General features: G+C 33.7%; 1 protein-coding gene across 10 annotated transcripts in view; it reads left to right on the forward strand.

Annotated features, from left to right (window-relative positions):
* LOC145263108 (AT-rich interactive domain-containing protein 1B-like) overlaps nt 1–20954 on the forward strand; it is a 161563-nt gene that overhangs the window by 84762 nt on the left and 55847 nt on the right. For 4 of the 10 annotated variants that reach the window (XM_080120038.1, XM_080120040.1, XM_080120042.1 and 1 more), the window contains exons 6-9: nt 2548–2634; nt 7670–7816; nt 11222–12445; nt 16540–16718. In XM_080120038.1, coding sequence (XP_079976164.1) covers nt 2548–2634; nt 7670–7816; nt 11222–12445; nt 16540–16718 — 1637 coding nt within the window. The remainder of the gene's footprint in view (nt 1–2547; nt 2635–7669; nt 7817–11221; nt 12446–16539; nt 16719–20954) is intronic. The other 6 variants (XM_080120043.1, XM_080120045.1, XM_080120044.1 and 3 more) reach the window with 2 other exon arrangements.

Genomic DNA, 20954 nt, shown 5'->3' on the forward strand with positions numbered 1-20954 from the left:
AAAAAATTATGGCTTATGCTTAAAGCATCTTAAGAAATTGAGATTCAAAGAATCTTAATTGGTGCCTGATAACTATAGATCAAATTCAATGCAAATCTGAAATATCTTGAATTTTCAAATGGAAGGTCATCATGTGCATGTTATACTCCCTAAAAACACTTGAAAATATACCAAAAATTTAAAAAAAAAAAAAACAAAAAAACAAAAAAAAAAAAAACTATTTATCAGTTAAGATCTTTTCCAAAAAATGAAAGGCATTTGAATTTTCACAAAGGACTTGTACATTCTTTTTATCGGCATTGCATAAAACCAAATATAGCCAGCATTATGATTTTTATGTTTAGATGCGTTCCAAAATTTAGCTTAGTTGGCATAGATATTGGTTATACATTTTTATTACTTTAAGTTAAATTTCTTAAAATGCTTTCAAACGACAAACAATTGAATTGAGTCCGTAAATAATAAATAATGTTTTTAAATACCAATATTTGAACGCGTGGCATATTGGATAAAAAATTTGGTAAAATTCAGTTGTAGTATGTAGATAGAAAGTTCAATCCTCAGTGCGAGCAACATTCAAAATATAATTGAGAGTTCTATTGTCTTCCTCGTTATATATAGAATTTAAATGTAATAAAAAATGAAGATATATTTGAAATAGGGCTTCCCTTAGAGACTCGATAACACTTTTCTTGCTCAATAAATTTTACATAAGACTACACTTTTATCTTATATTCTTTAACCATTCTTTCTATAGGGAACACAAATACCACACACTACTAAATTATAATATTTAGTAGTTTTGATTAAAGATTTATTGCTGAGCTTTTATTGGAACCGGCATCATATTTAATATAAATCGAAAGAACCAAACGCTTGCATATGATAATGAGGCCATTAGTCACCGATTTAGGAGTTGTAGATTTAAATCACCATATTCAGAATGGGAGGTGTGCATGTTGTTGCCATTAAGGTATTCACTTTTATTTACCATTAGGTTTACTTAAAAAAAAATTTTTTAAATTTTCTTTTTACCTTCAACCTTCACCAAGAAGGTTATGTTATCAGTTGAGTTTGTTGTCACTATGTTTGTTTGTGAAGAACTTAGAATCCACATCACTTGACCAATCATCACCAAATCTAATCCAAATATTTGTCACGGTCTAACTTGGAACTGATTTAATTTTGGAATATATAATTCCCAGAAAAAGTGAAAGTCACACTTTTGGCAATAACTTCTGTTCATTATAGAGACTTGTTACTAGGACTGTTTTGTAGCCAACGAAGTGCCTCCTTTTTTATATTATTATGAAAGCTCCAATGTTGAAATTTTGACGGAATTTAAACTTTTGATTTTTTCCCAAAGTTGATGTATGGATCTTATCGTTTAGTTTTTTTTTGGGGGGGGGGGGAATATTTCATATAATATGGAGAAATAAAGCATAGATACGATTTGGACCCATCCATATTTTGTCAGATGAATGGATGCAGTTTCACGATTGACTTATGTTTTTGCTTATATTTCTTTTCGTGTTAGGATTTTATTAAACCTGCTTCATAGATTGGAACATTAGAAATTCACTAGAATTATAAAGATATTAAAAAAAAAAAAAAAAAAAAAAAAAAAAATCAAAACATTCCATAGTAATTTTTATATAATCCATTTCATCTTCAAGTTGCAAAATTAAAGTTTAATATATGTTAAAGCTTTATGTAATTGGCTTAATTTAAAATCCATTTTTTTTTTTTTTTTTTTTTTTTTTTTGTAGTATTTTTGGTACTTAAGATGATTTTGGTTTCCATTTATAATCATAAGTGGGGTACTTGTCCTTGTTTCGGCATTCATCTGGGAGTGGTAGCACAATCTCTATCCAGAGAATTTACTGCATCCCAAATGAACGCTGACCATGCGTGACAGTCCACTGCAGAAACAAAAACAAGTGTTAGCCAATCTCGGTTCCACTGGCAAACTCCATAAAGGCAAGAACTCCTAATCAGCTCTGCATTCTGTTTCATTGTCCTGATCTATGTTTTCGATGGTTTTGTGGATGAAATCCTCTAAATGACAACTAAGAGCATTAGTGAACCAACAAAGACATTGTGAAGCTTGTGAGGAGAGGATATGTTGCAACCAGAATTAACAGCAGCATTTGAAATCAAACACTTTAAACTTTCCTAGGTCGCTTGCTCTCATCGACCCGGTTTCACAGTAGTACAGCAGAATGGTGATATATGTCTATCTATATAATATCAGTGCGGAGTTGGCTAAAAAAGGAGTGAATCAGATTTCTGACTTTGAATGTTTGTTAAGCCAAACTTGGGCAAAATTTCCTGAAAACTTTCCCAGCTTCACAGATGATGGATTAGGGTCGGATTTAAAAAAAAAAAAAAAAGTCAATCTTCTGGGAAGAAATTTGAATTCTGATTCTCTTTTAAAAATAAAAACAGACTTTCCACGTGTTTATAATTAGTATGCAAGCCATCAATTATATTAAAATTTCATTCACAACATTCTATAAGCAATTTTTTTTTTATTTATTTTACTAGGCAATCGTTCCAGTAGTCCCATGCCACCGCGTCCTCCATCTAGTCAGTTAGATGGACAAATGGCCCAGTCGCAGATGGGAAATCAAGGTATATATAAACAAACTTTCTTTTAATCCTCTTTTGCTTGATAACGTTTCTCATCAGAAAAAAATACTTTTACAAATGTCATTGACTTGTTAAACGTGTGTATGAAGAAAATACATTTTGAATTTGTATTTTTGATTTCTCGGAATATTTTTCATGGTTATATAGATGAGGTTTCTTTGTTGCATCTTTTGATATTCTTTTGAAATGTTTGCAAAGATTACCAAGAATTTTGTGATCTTATTACAAATGCATACAATTAGGCACAACGCCATGGAATTGGGGAGGGGGTCTGTTGGCCTTTCACTATCTTTATTTTCAATTAGATGCATTCATTGACCCATGTATACTGATAATACCATTCAGCATGTTTAATTATCACATTCATACTTGTAGTCGCCAAAATACCACATTCATTGTATGGGCTACCTTATTTAATGTCTACCTTTAATGTTTGATAGTTTATTTACAACCAGCTGTACTCTTTTATGTTAATCTCACAACTGTTGATGCATTTGATTTTGTAATTAGTTTTGTAAATGGGATTTTGGAAGTTATTTTTCGTAGTTTATGTATTTTTGATTTTCATAACTGATTAATTGTAAATTTAAAAAAAAAAAGTGTCAATATTTTAGAGATAAGAAATACAATTTTTATTAATATAGAGATTTTCATTGGCAGTGATTTAGGTAATAAATTCTCAAAGCAGGCAGCGGGTACATATAAATAGTGGTGGTGGCGGGATACTCATGATTTTCTAGCTAAGAGACCGAAAACAATCAGATAAATGTGGGAGCAGGCTTATTAAGTGAAAGTAAAAAATGTGTGGCTTTTCGTTAGTATAATATTCTTCCAAAAAGGTGAATACCTGGTTATCACCTGTTAGAACCACATTTCAAACAATTGTAGCCTTGGTCATCATGCAGATATCCCAAGCATGCTAATACTGTTTGTCTGAATTAGTCTCCGATGGGTTGGCCATGGTAGGGTTCCAAAGGACATTTTATTTGGTGAGTTTGCCACAGATTTCAGACCTGCAAGGAAACCTGTCCCATAGTACAAGGATGTCAACAAGTGAGACATGAGGTCAGGTTGCATCGACTTTGCAGGGAGTCTGTGGCTGAAAACTGCAACTATTGGAGATGTGTTGTGGAGGCACGCTCTAAAAGGGGTAAGGAAAGGGCAGAGCACAGACAGCAAAGGGCTGTAGCAGGGCCCTCAGAACTAGATGCCATCCACATCTGTGGCAACTGCAACAGAACCTGGCGACACAGGATTGACCTGCACAGTTGTTGTAGACACGATTTGGCAATGACGTTTTTTTTTTCTCTTTTCATTGTCTTTTGAGGCAGACAAATACCAACAACAAGATAAAAAAAGGATGAGAATTTTGGAGGATGAGGGGGGGGTCTTTGATAAGTCATTCCACGGGTTCAGCATTATTTTAACTCTGCTAAACTGGAGTACCAGAAACTTTGAACAACTCGTTTCCTGAGAATTTTATTTATTTATTTTTTTAATAGTACAAAAGTATTAATACTGTTTTATAAAGAAAAGAGAAAAAAAATAATCATTAGTGTATGCAATCAAGGCCAATATTACAGCGGAAGTGTTAGCATCACCCTGGAGTTTTGTTGTTAAAGAATCGTGCAGTTTCGTTTAACAATATTTTATTTGTATATTTTTTACTAATAAATCACTACTTATCAAGGCCAAAGATCACTGGAGGATAAGAGATTGTTTTGCATGTGTATTAATCTATTTCAAACTTAAATTTTCTCAAACTTCCACTTTTTAATGCTGAAAACTTGTGCTCCATATAAAATTGGTGCTGAAAATGTCATTAAAAATGAATAAATTCTGATTTTTTGTGATTAAAAACAAATTAACGCCTAAGTCGCTTTCTTTCTTTTTCTTTTTTCCTTTTTTCTTTTTACAAGGATTAAATGATCTTGGATAAGTGGGTTGGGAGGCACAGATTTAATGAGACTTCTAACACTTGTCAGGTTTTTTTTTTTTTTTTGTTTTTTAGGTTTTATATTTCCAATTATTTAAGCAATACAATTTAGTCTTGACATTTAAGTTAAAGATAGTGTTTTCATGGCTCCTTGAATGGAAACCTTTTGAGAATAGATCTGTTCTTTATTTTCAAGAAGCGAAAGAGTATTACTTGCTCTTGACCATGTGTGCAGCATCTTTCATCTGTTATTCTCTTTTGTTTGAGCATGTTTGACTGCATGGTTACTATCAAGTGTGCCCTATTAACTCGCTTTTTTATTATGTTCTGCATTCTCTAAAACAGTCAGCTGAGAGTGCTAGCAAAATAATGCAGCCTTTTACTTTGATTTCTATTTTCTCTTCTTTCTCATTAATTCTCTATCTCTTTGTTTTTAAGGGTGACTCGTTTCCTCCACTGTTTCTCTTTCCAACCCCTCCTCTTTGTAGCTGTCTTTCCTTTGAGCTGTTCCTGCCACTTTCCCCCCTACTTACCCTCTCTCTTTTTGTCATCTTCCTCTCACTCTGCTTCTCTCTTGGCCTTCCTAATAAATCACCTCTGCTCTAATTGTCTTCCTATTCCCCTCTTCTCTCAGTCTGCCTATTCCCCTCTTCTCTCAGTCTGCCTATTCCCCCTCACTCTGTTTTTGCCTGCCTATTCCCTCTCTCTCTTTGCCTGCCTACCCCCTCTCTTTGCCTGCCCCCTCTCTCCCTCTCTTTGCCTGCCTACCCCCGTCTCCTTTCCTGCCTACCCTCCCTTCTCTCCTGTCCCACCTATCCCACTCCACTTTCTCTCTTGTTCTGCCTATTGAGAAGGAGGATCGTCGTAGTTCAGTAAGGTTTCAGTGTTGTTTCCAACGTATTGTGCTGTCTGCCATTCGGGGAAATAAGGGTTCCATTCCTATCCAGCAACATTTCGCTTAAACTGTTGTTTCGTTTGGTCTGCATTTATTTGGTAAAGTTTTTGTGAATCTCCTGCTGAGGCAGCTTGCTCTATCTCTCCAACATTTTGCCAGTAGGTATTGAGATCGATCTTCACAGAATGGGAAGGCTCAATGTCTCCCCTTTCTCTCTAACAAAGCTTCCCGAGTATGATGCCAACTGCAGTTGGCATCATACTCGGGGAGCAGTGGAGGAAGAAATACAAAACATAAAAAAAAAAAAAATAAATAAAAAAAATAACAAAGTTGCAGGAGAAGAGGCACTTCCGGCAGAACTCTATAAGAGTTGTCTCAACCTTATGGCCAGTTACCTACATCCAATTCTGAACGCTGTGTGGCACTCTAAACAACTACTTCAGGACTGCAGCGATGCAATACTCTTCCCCTTCTACAATAAAAGGCGACTGTCGTGTTTGCCACAATTATAGAGCCATTAGTTGCCAAACTCTATCGAATCAAGTAGGATTTTGTAGAGGCAAAGTATGTATAGATCAAATTTTCTCCCACAGGTGAATTTTAGAATAGCAGTGGGCCTATCAACAATCTACCATCATCTGTTTCATTGATTTCACCACAGCCTTCGACTCTGTGGATCGCAGAAACCTCTGGGACATAATGTGCCACGATGTCTTCCCGGCCAAGCTTCTCAGCCCCATCAAGACGTACTATGCGCACACTCGAACTGGAATGAGGTGCTACAGGGGAGAATCAATTCCTTTATCATCTAAACAAGCATCCGCCGAGGATGTGTGCGCTCCTCAATCCTGTTCAACTACATCATTGACTGGATCCTAGAAAAGAGTTTGGCTGGCTTCGCTGGTGTCAGAGTAAACGATGACTGTTCCATTACCATTCTTGATTATGCTGACAATGTTGCGATCCTTGGTGAGTCGTACACGGAGTTCCAGCATGTGCTTGATGAGGTTAGTCACATGGCGAAAATGGTTGGAATGAGAATGCTTCTTAGACAAAAATTCTCTCTGGTAACTTCCCCCTACCTAACTGAATGGCTATAACCTTCGATGGTCAAGCTGTGGAAGAGGTCAAAAACTTCAAATACCTTGGTGCCAATTCAAGCGAAAGACGAAATCATCACAGTATCAACCTGGCTAGAGCAGCCTTTGTCTGTCTTCAAAAACGACTGGTCTCACCAGGAGATAGATGTTCCACAAAGTTGCGGATCTATGAGGCCATGATCAGAACAATTCTTCTTTATGGATGTGAGACCTGGTCACTGTGTAAAGAGGGTCTTTGTCTCCGATCACTACTGTCTCTGCCATATCCTGTACATTCGCCTCTCTGACCAGATCCCAAATTCGACTATATGTATTAGATGTGACATTCTTTGTCTGGAGGAAACTCTGCTGAAAAGGAGACTCCGGCATTTCTGTCACATGCTGTGTTGACTGGGGGATGAGATCGTTTGTCAATTAGTGGCACCCAATTGGTTGGCAGAAACACCAGGGTGGTCAACTTAAGACTTGGCTCGCAATGGTCAAGGCAGATATGGAGATCGTGTTGTCCATTACTGGAATGTGAATGGCTGGATCATGCCATTGACTCGGCTGCCGACCGACAATGGTGGATGGCTTTGACATGAGATGCGATTAACACCATTGGAGCCGCCTCAGTCTGCCCCCCTCTCATTTTTGGGCTGCATCTCTTGCCTCTCTTTTTGCCCCTTTCTCCATTTTCTGTTTTTTCTTTTCGTTCCTCATCCCCACTTTGTCCTTCTCCTCATTCTCTCTCTACTTCCTTCCTGACCACCCCTTTCTCCTATTTTCGGTTCATCGCCCTCTCTAAAATATCCTATTATACTTTGTTCTTGTTTAACTTTTCTTTGTAAAATTCAAAGCTTGAATGGTTTCCTTTTTGCATTAACAATTTTTAACCCAAGTTTATTCTGTTAACTAATTGTCAGAACTTTATATATATCGAGGCTTTAAGATTCTTTTCGATAATGAGAGATGGAAAAATACCATATTGTGTAAGATGTCATTGTTAGTTTTAAAGATGTAGCCAAAAAAAGCCGAATCCCACCGAAAGAAAACCAAGACTTTGCCCCAAGTTAATCCCTGAGTCTACCTGCACTTTTCCCCTAGGCTTTGGTCAGCATATAATGCCTCCACCAGTTGGTCCTAATCAGCTGTACAACACTGGGAATAAACCAATGGCAGGGATGAATGCTGTAGCCGCCTCAGCCTCTCAGATGGGAGGCCACTTTAGCCAGTACAATTCCCAGTTTCCTGGTGAGTAATCACTGTTTAGTTCTATAGCTTATTGTCAAATACTGATCTATCCGAACCCTGTTTCCCCCCTCCCCCCCTTTTATCGAATTATATAAAAACTATGTCATTTGAATGTCTTCTAACCTCACTTGTTTTCAGATATCCAAAGAATGGAGTTTTTGTAGCAGATGAGGAGGCTTCTTTTTTTTTCTTTTTTTTTCTTTTTACCTAATGGTTTTATAACCCATTCTCAAAGTACTAAATATTTTTCTTTTTAGGAAAATGATCCTGTTTATATTTTGTTATTTGGAGAATAAAATTACTGCATGCAAAATATACATAAGAAAAAATAACATACCCCCAAAACCCACCCCAACCATTCAATACTTTTGATTTTTGAACAAAAAGGCATGTTTAACTTTCAGAATTCAATCATTGAAATTATAATATTCAGTGCATGGATAGAAATAGGGTCTAAATGTTAATATCATCTTAGACTAGAATTTTCTTAGCAGTTAAATATTAAAAAAAAAATTTCTGCATGTGATTAATACATTTTTGCAGATTTAAACTCCTTATATAAACATTTTTCTTTAAAAAGAAAAAAAAAACATTGTTACTTTTTTAGCCTTACTTCACATCTTTTCTTTTTACTTTTCTTTCTCTTTTGTACTCCTTTTCTTTCTCTTTTGTACTCCTTTTCTTTCTCTTTTGTACTCCTTTTCTTTCTCTCTTGTACTCCTTTTCTTTCTCTCTTGTACTCCTTTTCTTTCTTGTCTTTTTTTTTTTTTAGTTTTTCATCTTTTTTTTTTACTCCTTACTTTCGTCTTTTTTTACTTCTCATTTTCTCATCCCCCCCCCTCAATCATTTGAATTAGCATACTCAATTTGATTATTTTTATAACGTTTTGGCTGATGTAAGCGCTGACCTTCATATGCATTTTTTTAAATTCAATAATTTATACAAATTTTCAAACTGGATGTTTGTTACATCAGCTATGACTAGATAAAAGTGTTATAAAAAAGTACTTTTATTTTTTGCTGTCGCTTTAAACCTTCAAATCTTGATATAACTGTCACTTAGAAACAAAAGTCTATGAGAATCATTCAAATTATCAATCCAGTTCTGAAACATTCCAGAAATTTCCATAAACTCCTAACAAATAGGTCTTTTCGTTTTCTGGATAGTGAGCTTGTGAAATATCAAAAAAATTAAAAAAAAAAACAAAAAAACAAGTTGAAGAGCTATGAAGACAGGAGTGGTACCATTAAAACAAGCAACCTTTTGTGCTCCAAAATTTATTTTACTGCATGGTCACCACTATTCTTAATGCACTCTGCCGGTCTTGTTTGTCAAGGTCAGGAGTGCACTTTGTCACTCGCATTTCTATCGCCACACTGAAATTGACAAACCCATCTCCTAACTGTGCTGACATCAACTGCATCGGCTTCATAAATGTGCAACAGGTACAGGTGAATGTTGCTCAATTCACTTTTTCCTACATGGAGGAATTCAATGACCCATCTCTGCTTCTGATGTACATCCATGGCGCGTTGTTTTCATAGTCTGACATCATCAGTAACCTGCTACAGAGACCTGAAACTTTTAGATTATGAATGTATAAGTTCAGTCATAACAATACAATTTGCACTCTTCTGATCCATTTGGGCAGAATAATAAAAAAATAGGCATTACTTTTGGAACGTCCTTTGTGTATGTAAATGTGTGTGTGTGTGTGTGTGTGCGCGCGCACACACACACACACACACACATTGATAAATCACTCAAAATTATGTTCTGCAATCATATCGTCATTAAAAACAAACAAAAACTACTTGCTTTTTATTGAGATACTAAGATTTTATATATTTTTTTTACGATACTCACAATGGTAGTTGTACTTTGTATATATGTGACAGGCTGTTGTAAAGAAGTAGCTGTTGGAATCGTCTTCTCTCAGGATTTTAAGTTGCAATAAATCACTGGCATTTCTTGCTCAGCTTCATATTATTTGTGGAAACACCTTGAGCTTGTTCTCTGCCTGCTAAGCCAATAGGACATCATTAACTTTATTTTATTTAATAAAAAAGAAATTCTACATTAGCAATTGCTATCTATTTTTAATTTTGATTAGTTCCTCGTTTCCATTTACATAAAGCTAACAGTATTTTTTCACAAATGAACTGATTTTTTGTTGATGGCAAATAAATGATACCCAAATTATTTAGCTGGTCGTTCCATATGGTCTTATGATGTCAGTGTTTTAGTTTGATTGCATGAAAAGAAAAGCCTGATACACTACACTATTTTCAATTCCGCATTTATAACCCCCCCCCCCCCCGGTAATAAAATAACAATGATGGTATTGTTATTTATAACTTTAATCTCCTTATTTTGCTAGTAAGCAAAACAGCCTCTTTTTTTATTTTTTCTTAGCAAGGTGATATTTTGTTTGAAATTTTTTTTTTTTTTTTTAGTAATAGTTATGAGTACAGGTTTTTTTTTTTGTTTTTTTTAACCCCCACCTCTCTCTTTCACCGTGTGCACCCTCCATTTCCTTCCCTTTTCCTTTTAATAACTGATAACTGCTTTCACACTAGTTATTTAATTTTGTATCGTAATTATTATGCATTTTATTAGAAAGAAAAAGTTGAAATTTATTAAAGGAACAATAATTAATACTGAAAAGGATTCAACAAATTTTATACAATTTTTTTTATTTTGTAACAGATATATGTAATGGAAGCAGAAACAAAATAAAAATGCTCCCAGATTACTTTTTTTTTATCATAAAATGCTGAAACAATTGTATTTTCTATTACTCTTTGGTCAAATGACTTAACTTCTTCCTCTTCTAGCTCGTCAAAGTTTGTAATAACACCCTTTTTCAGAATCTTATCAATTTTTTTTTTTTTTTTTCTTGGAGGTTGTTTGAGATACTTTTCTCACTTGCTAAAACGATTGATGTTTCTATCTTTCAATATTTGCTTGGAATTTGCAGACTCATTTGTGTTCAATCAAAAACTATTGAAATTAGCAAGATGGTATTCCATACCCAAAACATGCCTGTTTTATTTAAGACATAAAGACACTGATTTTTTTTTTTTTTTTTTTTAAATGTATTATTTGAGATTTAAAGGATTTTCAGTTTTTGCGCAAAATGTAATTTAGGAAGACAAAATATTCCTTTCACATTGATATTTCTAAACCTGATAAAAAAAAAATATCCTAAAGGATTTAAACTTTCTCATTTTCCTCTCCATCTTGCTTTCTTTTCTCTCGTTTTCTTTCCCCCCCTCTCCCTTAAGCGTTTCACTAAACTATATAAGCAACAATCTGATTTGTTCATTTTTGCTTGTTCCTCAGTCGGTGATCTGCTTTAGATTTGCTTTTGACCTTTGACACACTCTTTCCTTTGCTTCTAGGAAGTTTCCATCGACAACAGAACCCTGCAGGGATGCAGAATTATCCCCAGCAAAATGTGTACAATGGACCCAACCAAATGAGCTCCTTATCTGGAGGATCTTTGTACAGTGCTATGCCCATGAATAGAAATATGTCTTCACAATCTAACTATAATAGTTCAAGCTATCCGCAAACCGGGAATATGAACTCGCAGTGTAGCAATTATAACAGTCATAGTTCTACAGTTCCTGGTGGACCACCTCTTCATGGAGGACCAAGTTCAAACCACTCATTGAATTCCATGCAACAACAACAACAACAACAACCGCCAGCTCCATCAGCACAGGCCTCTCCTCTTCCCTCACATCCTCATCCTCCCCATCCGAGTGTTGGGGGTGCCAATAACATGAGTATGTCACCAGGTGGGCAGTGTGCGACACCATCCATTGTACCTGGAGTGAAAGGTGCACATGCAGCAGCCCAAGCAGCTATGATTGCAGCTGCCAATACCGCTGCAGCCAATCGTACCCATCAGCTGCGAACAGGGGTTTCTGCTGGCCAGCCACCACCCAGAATGTACCCTCCTCCTGGTATGGGACCTGGTGGACCATCACCCTCCCACCTTGGACCGATGAACTTTTCACCTGCCATCAACAACATTCCTAGTTCATCTGCGGGTCAGTTTGCCTCTTCAGTGCCTAACTCTATGACTCAGCAATTAAACTCTTGTAGTCCAGGCAGTCCCTCTGCGGCCAACACGCAGCAAAGTTCCAACACCGTTAGTGCTAATTCCAATCGGACATTGGACTCTATGAAACAAACGGTCCACCCTTCGATGTCTAAAGAAGGCTGTTTACCAGCTAACTGTGGCGGCAATACCATGATTCCACAGCCGGTTGGCTCAGGTATGGATGGCATCGTTATACCACCACAGAGTAACTGTACTGACGAAGGAAAGCCTGTTGATGACAACAGTGATTCTAACAGTGATGGCAGTAATAATCGTCATCTCACGGCTGGCAGTGCAGAGTCATCTGGTGTCCCCAGTTCAATGCCACCAGCAGCACGTCATAGTCCTGCCGCCACACCCTCTTCCTCTTCCTCATCCTCCTCCTCTTCCTCATCCTCCTCCTCAGTGCCTGTCAGCCAACATGTATGTGCAAGCGGTCAGGCTATTAATTCAAATAATATCTCCCTAGATGACAGTCACAACACAACCACTTCTACTGCAAACTCTAGCGCAGGTAACCACTGCTTTGGTCTTGTCTTCCGCACAGCTTTTGCTTCTGTTAGTCTGGCCGCTTGTTATTGGCCACTTTGTCTATTTTTATTTTATCTTTTCTCTTTTTATATTAAATCATGATTTTTATTTATCACTTTGTCAGATTTGTTCTTTATGGCAACAGTTTGAGATAAAAGCACCTCTCTCTTTCTCTCTGTACTTTTTCTGTGAAATTTATTTGTAAAGACATTTGGCGGCTTTTTTTTGTCTATTTTAGACCCCTTTAATTTTTTCTATTTTAATTTTGATAATGCACTTTATTTTTTTATTTATAATTGTTTTTTTTATTGTCTTGCTTTGCTTTATTCGTATTTTTTTAAACATGCCTTATTTTTTGTAATTTTTAATGAAAATAGTTTTATATATGTTTTTTGTTAACTGCTTATTAAATGGTCTTTGTTTCCTTTTAAAATTTTATTTTTAAGGTTTTTCTTTTTGTCTTGTTTGTAGAAAAAATGGGTGCATGAAATGTTGTACAATTTTATTTATTTTTTTTTTCACTTCCCCACCCAATGATTTGTTGAATCATATTTTTTTAATTTCAAATTATTGTCAAAGATTATACCTATTACAAGGCCTGGCAGCCATCTAACTAAATCCAATAACTAAGGGGCAGGCATGATTATAATATCATTTTGAAATTAGAAACAAATGCTTGTACTTGTGACAAAAAGTCACAGAACTTAGCAACGATGATCAAAAATTATTTTTCTCAGATTTATTAATTTTCTTGAATTATTTTCAGATTTTATTTTGTTAAAAAAAAAAAAAAAAGATCGAAACATTCTTTCTGATTGTATTCTGCCTTTAATTATAACACTCCTTATTTTCTGCAATCTACAATATTACTACTATTTAACTTTGATATGAAACCTACATAAGAACACTCCAGACACCTCAAATACCTTCATGTGAAATTAAAAAAATAACAAAAAAAAAAACTACCCATCCGCTTCCGAGTCTATAGGAAAGAACTCTCACAAAGTTCCTTTTGTATAATAGTAGAAATAGATTCCAAAAGATTTTCATACATATATAATATGTAACAAATACTAACCCAACGGGTCACAAGTGGTTTAGTATCTGGAAATGTTCATAATTTGTGATTAATAAAGTGATTTAATTTCAGTCTTAGTGGTTTCTATCTTTTCATTTGTACTTTGAAAATTGATCATTTCTTTTTATTATAGGGTGCAGCGTCATAATGATAGGCATTGTTGGTAATTATTCAATATTACCAACATGTTTGTTCTGTAGAATGTTGTTTATAATTCATATTTTGCATAGTAGGATGGTTGCCAGGTTTAACTTAGACTGAGATCAGTTTGAAAAAGACTCTTAAATCACGTCTGACAATGAAGAGTCTAATTTTAATTTGATCTCAAATCTACTAAATAATTTTGTTCCGATCTCATAATACTTGAGTTTTAGGGATTTGGGCATGGAGAACTTACTTTTCTCTCTCTCCCTCTCATGGAACTTAGATGAACAAAATTTCCTTCCTAGAACATCCAATCTGTGGATCTAAATATCACAAAGCTGCTTACAATATGTAAAAATATAACTGAACAGTCGTCTTGGATAATTAATCCATCTTATGTAACCTTCTATGCATTGTCTCATGCTAGCAATCATCCAACTTACAATCGATTTAACCTTTATCCTCAAGTGGCACCTGGGCCTTGATAAGCAGTGACTGGTTAATGTAATTAATATATATGAGAGAGAACAATATGATCAAATCCATTAACATATATGCTGAACTTGTATATATATATGCTGAACTTGTATATATATTCACCTTTAAATAACTGTACTGTGTTTATTTTAATTTTTGTTTTATTCGTTATGCTCCACCTTTGTCTTTTTTTATTTTTCCTCTTGTAAGAAAATATTTATCTGTTAATTTAATGAAGACATAGAAAATATATATATATATATATATATATAAATATATATATATATATAATTTGAACTGAAATGGCTAGTTTTTAGTTGATACTGTTTAGATCATCTTTAACAAAAAACAGTGTAAAGATATAAAAAAGACATTGCTAGTTAGAATCAAATATGTCGGATGTAAATACTATTTAGATCTTAAGTGGAGAATTAGACTAACCTTTTTCTTTTTTATTAATCAGAAAAATACCTGTCCCAGGATTCTTCAAATTGAACAGTTATGCCACATTTTTATGTCCCTTAAAAGAATGTTTAGATATAGTGCTACTAAACTTTAGGTCTAGAATCCTTATTTTTCATGATTTTGATTCTTTAAAAAAAAAAAAAACAATGTATATATACTAGACTACCCGTGACCCATTGGGTCAGTATGTTATATCAGCTATGGAATAAATGTATGAGCATGACACCTGTGACGTAAAGAAAATAGTTTTTTGTGGCATAACAGAAACATTTCTATGAAAGTATATTAAAATGAAAAAAGAATATAGATTTCTATGAGTCATTCTGTTTATAATTTATTTTTGAAAAAAAAAACAAAAACTTACAGCCATTGAATTAAAAGTGGTTTGCCATACTTATAGGTAAGTGTGCACTGAACAGATATCATAATACTTGAAGTTAAATTCAAATTTTTATTTATCTTTTAATTTAAACGCGAAAAAAAAACAAAACAATTGGGACGCTGAAAACGTATGCAGTAAAACAATACATGCTCTTATGATTGTCAACGGGTTTGCGTTAAAATAACTTAAACGTAATACTGAAATGATGTTAAAAAAAATAGAAAGTATTAGCAATTGTTTATTTGGATAATTTAAATCCCAAAAAAAAAAAAAATTGGGACGCTGAAAACGTACACCGTAAAATAACACGTTGTCAATGGGTCAAAGTTGATTTATTTGTAAGAGAATTGTGACAGTATATTTGTAATACAGAATAGTTGCAAAACATCCCCATCCTTCCCATGTTAAATTATAATTTCTAAATAATTACGTTAATGTTTCAGTGCCCAGGTCAAATTATGCAAAAGTAGCGATTTGTGTTTATTTGTTTACACTGTTATGGGTTTAAGTTTATGTACGCGTGCGCAACTAGAAGTCATAAACCGGAAAGTAGGTTACGTCACTCGTTACAAGGTCATTAGAGTTTTATAATATATATATACACACACACACACACACAAAGAGATAAACATGACAGAAATTTAACAATGTCTTTATAATGTATTGAGCCGTCGTTATCATATAAAAGATGTGCATAAATTGAAATAACATTTTTCATGGCCAGCTCTCGCTAGATAATTTTAATTAAAACTATTTAGTTTTTTTTTTTCATTTGTCATTTTATACCCTAAAAAAATTTTAAGAAATATAATTTATTTCTTAATTCTTTTTTGCTGGCAGGATTTAAAATAGAAAAGAAAGAAGTCAATATTTTTTATTTTTTTTATTTATTTTTTTTTTCAGTGTTTTGATTTTCGTGAAAGATTTATTTATTTTTTTTTATGAATTGATCCTCATTAGAAGATAGTCTTAAGAATTGCGAATCTTGCATGTATAGATCCTGTGTAACACGGGATTTTAATTGGAATGTATTTGCCCTGAAGTTGATTTGCTAAACTGCATGATAGTAGCTAGTGTACCTTGCATGTTTAATACTATTGTTAACCTTTCCTCTAAAGTCAAAAGGAACATGTTCAGTTGACCATTTCTTCCATATAATTCGTTAAAAGCAGAAAAATCTTTTTAAAGGAATTTCTTGATACATTTTCTCCTTTGTGTATTAAATAAACGTAAAAATCCCATCAAAATTATACAATGTTCATTCTAACAACATTCATATACCATTTTAAACCAATATTTTTCATTTCTCAATGAAAATTTGTTTATAATTATTAATAATTAACTAAATTTAGTTAAGTTTTATTTACCTCAAATAACTATGGTTTTTTTGTTTGTTTTTTTTTTTTCCATGTCTTTTCCTTTGTATTTTAGGAAAGTGTTGGCTTGGTGAAGAACATCTTTTATGAGGAAGATTTTTTAACATTCTTTATGCTTAATGTTTATTTTTTTTTTGCTTACCATTATCTTGTAGGTAATACGGCTACTATGGTTACTCAAGCGATCACTGCTCCTGTGACCAGTGTTGTGGAATCAATGAGCAATGACAGTCAACAAGATCTGCTTTCAACTTATAGCATTTCACCAATGGTCAATTCAACTTCAGCAGGAGCGCCCATCTCATCCGATGAGCCACCTGAGAAGAAGAAAAAGGTGAGTTGAAAGTCTTTTCTCTTTTTTTTTCTTTCTTTCTCCTTTTTCTCCTTCCTTTTTATCAATCTCTTTTCTGCTTAATGAAGCCAGAGGTTATGAAAATTTAATTTTGTTTTTATTGTTTATAAATTAAAAAAAAAAAAAAAAAGTAAATAAAATAAATAAATCTAGTAATTTTTATCATTCTCATGCTTAGGAGTGTTTTTCTCCATCTTGATAGCTGTAATTTTTTACAAGATTTCGGCTTTTTTACACCTGCCTTCTTCAGGTAATTGTTGTAATCTGTAACATTCTACCAATTGTGAAGTTGAGCTTTTTAAGAATCGCAGATTAAGATCAATTTGAGCGGATATGAATTAACGGATTCAGTTTAAAATGTTCCGGATTCAGTTGAAGAAGGGAGCAGAGTATAAAACAAGTGAATCACGAAGCTGGCAGCTATCGCGATGTGAAAAAAATATTTGAGACTTTCTCTTGCAAATATAAGTTACCATTTCTCAAAGAATTAGGAGAGGATTTTTTTTTTTTTAATCTAAATAACACAAATTTTTTAATTATAAACAACAATATATATATAATTCAATTTGATAAATTGAATATTTGAAAGTTTTTCAAAAGTTGGTTTTCTTAGATTATTGTAGAGTAAAGTTGTCAATTGTGTAAGTTTAAGAAAAATGTGACAATTATGCTACATGTTTGTTATTTTTATGACTTTCACTCCTATATTCAGGTGATTACAATAGTGTATGGTGAGGAGATATACTCTATTTCTTTGTGTATAATGTGTAATTTTTAAAAAAATTTTTTTATCAAACTTGAATGATACTTAAGCAAGTTCTCTGACTTATTTTATTAAGGAATGAAACACTGAAAATGTCGAATTTGGTCTTGAAAAAATGAGCTATCTTTTTGAAATTAAAAGATGCTATAAAAATATTTATTACGAATGGAAAATTTATTAGCATAGTTAGTTCAACCCTTTACAATTTTAGAAATCAGTCAAGTGTTTAGACTACTGACTCCATAGTCATTATCTGAATGGCCAATGGAAAGAAAGTTGGAAATAAATCAAATGTCGTTTAAAACACCGATTTCCGATTATATGAAGCAGAATCTTTTCTGCATATTAATATATTATTTCCGTCACATACTACGTAAAGTAAAAATTCAAAGTTCATCAGCTGCTTACATTTGCATGGAGACACCTACATAAGGGCTGGCAGAGTAGAAGTGAAACCTGTCATGATGGGGGGGGGGGGGGGTTAATGCACATTTGGATGGGAAAGTATAACATTTAAAAAAATAATTTGCTATGAATTTTGCGTCGTAACAAAACTTTAATAGGATGAATGCTGGAAAGGAATGAAACTATTTTATGCAACATTAAAAGTGAAATTCTATCAGTAGGAAGTTGTCACATTCACATACAGATTCTATATATCTCTCTCCACTTCAGCAGTGGGAGTGACTAAAAATAATTTAATTTTATGTTTGATTTATAAAAAAACAAAAAATAAAAAGCATACTTTAACAAATTAATGGCTCTATACTCTTGATTTCCTTTGGATCAAAGTGTAGTATCTGTTTTGTCCTCAGTCAGAGTAGAAATCATTCTTTGCTTGGGAAATTTAAATTTTTGTCCCATCTTGACTTTCCGTTTATGGGGAGTTGGTTATCGGCCTTGTATGTAAGTTTGCCTTCTGAACAGGAACTGCATACTCAAGTTCCCCACTGTAAGAAGTTATAGATTTAGAACTATTTTATTTATTTCATCGAAATCTGGTTTGATTAAAAAATCATGTTATACACAAAGGAACACAAATTTTATATCGCCTTTGTACATTGTTGTCTTCCTCAAAAATAACTGCCGTGTGTAGTGCTCTAAGTGTAAGTGTTTTTCAGATTCTGATGGCAAAGTTTGGATTCTTCTTATTAATCTATTTGGATACTTGAACTTCAAATATCGATAATATTTGGATGAGTTTTTATCACGAAAAGTTCATTTTATTATTCCATACTTTTGCTTTCAGTTTTACAATCACTTTATTAAAAAAATCTTACATTTAAGTGCGACTTGAGCTACTTATTTTATTATGGACAGGTTTTAATTTTTTTTCCTATTTCTAAATATTTGAAACCATCCAAAAATTGTTTGATTCTTCGTTACTGTTTAATATATTTTGTATAATTAATTTTTACTTGTTTAAAATTAAAATTCATTAGGTTTCTTTGTGAATCCCTTTAAATATAAAACTGTTGTTGAATTTTATATTCGATAACATCTTAATGGTCTATTCTGATTATTTTTAACATTGAAATATGTTTGAACTCTCCCTTCTATTTGTAATTAAAGTATACTTTACATCACAAATAAACTATATTGGTGTTTCTAACAATCATACCGCCATGAGATAAAGCCATTAAACATCCCCCCCCCCACCTGAATCGTTCACTTTTGACATGGATATTCTGATTGTTATAAATTCTTGCAATCTGTATTTCGATAACGAAACACTACAACATACTGAGTGATCAAAATTTTTTATTCATATCCAAAAACTTTTAAACTATGACAATGATATTTAATTTATTTTGCTTAATTAGGCACTGTATTATGCATATTAGGAAATCTGTTTGCAGGAGTTCATCACGCTTTGGTATTTTGAGCCTCACCAATATGATATCAGAGCAGATCTGACCCGATGTTTCATATCCATATGATGATTTCTCCACCTTTTATACTGAAGACTCATTTGGAGCTCAGAATTCTCTTCTGTAGTGTCACCAGCCATGGAATTTTTCCCTCTGCACAAAAATGGAAAAAAAGTCTATGCCCTTTCTGAAATAACTTTTTTCCTGTTGATTGCGATATGTTACTGATCCTGCACAGTTCTAGGAGGTCCATCCGCTCAGGCTTTGCTTTCTGTCTTTGAGAAGATGTTAGTTAATTGATAATTGCCTGAAGCACCTTTACCGGGGAATGCTAATAGGGCTGCCCAGGCACTTTTGGTAGGTCAGTGTGCTCCTCCTCTGGAGTGCTGGCTTTTCAATCAATCCCACTTTTCAACTCTTGTTATATCTTCTCATTGTGGGAGAGAGAGATAAATACCCAGCATTACACTTCTGACCATTTCCACTCAACATATCCCCCCCCCCCCAAAAAAAAAAAAGATAACAAAGGTATCTACTATTTTGAGAGGAATCATCCGGCTTCACCCTGGTACAAGGCTGGCAGGGGCAAGTATGGATGCCTGCTCCGAATGCAATTTGCGTCTGGTGCCAGCTTTGCGAACAATCGACTACATAGACTACTGATCATCACATTTGTATTTGACAGGTTCACCCATAATCTTTTGGCTAACATGCCACTTTCCCACATCCTCAGTTTCTCTTGTCATTGGTCCATTGTATCTGCCATGACTATCAAGATGTCTGATTGCAACTTGTATAGGCATTTCGGTACAGAACTCTCTGGAAAGGACTTCAAGATGATGGATAGGAAAAGGTTAAGGACTGGACCGTGATTGATTTTGACTTTCCTGTTGAAATAACTTGTGTGTCCGTTATCTGTACATTGCTCTTAGCATCGATATGCACATGCATTTTACTAGTTGGATGAGTCATTCCCTGAATTTTTGCAGGGGACTCTCTCAAAAGTTTTCTCCGAATCAAAGAACACCATAAACGGTCTTTTGTTAACACCAATATATTTTTCTTGTGCCTGATTAAAGATGAACATAAAATAAGTCATACCCTTACAAGATATGAAGTAGAATTTTAATATCAAATTAAAAATAATAGTGATTGCTATCAAAATGCACTGAGATTTTGAGTTTATTAATACTTATTTATTACTAGTGCAACTATTTGAAAAAACAAAATTTTTCTGTTTTCTCATGGAGATGTGAATGTAAAGATGCATCAGTATCTTTGGATAGATTTGCATGTTGGAAATTGCCTCTTTTAGATGAAAAGTTTTTTTTTTTTTTTAATGTCATTTGGATTTCAGTCTGCGAATGTTTTTAGAATTTTGTCAGCATTTTTTATTTATTTAATCTTGTGTTTAAATACTTGATTGGTTATTTTTGTCAAAATAAAGATGTCCCAGTTGGAAAATTTTAAAAAAATGTTTTTGACTTATAGCATGAATAAAAGGAAGGATACACCAGCCAGATTTGTTTTAATTGGCCATTTTGTATTTATTTTTCAATGAAATAATAAAATATGGTGCTTATT

This window comes from Euprymna scolopes, chromosome 38 (assembly GCF_053919585.1).
Source record: "Euprymna scolopes isolate OS-2025 chromosome 38, ASM5391958v1, whole genome shotgun sequence".
NCBI lineage: Eukaryota > Metazoa > Mollusca > Cephalopoda > Sepiida > Sepiolidae > Euprymna > Euprymna scolopes.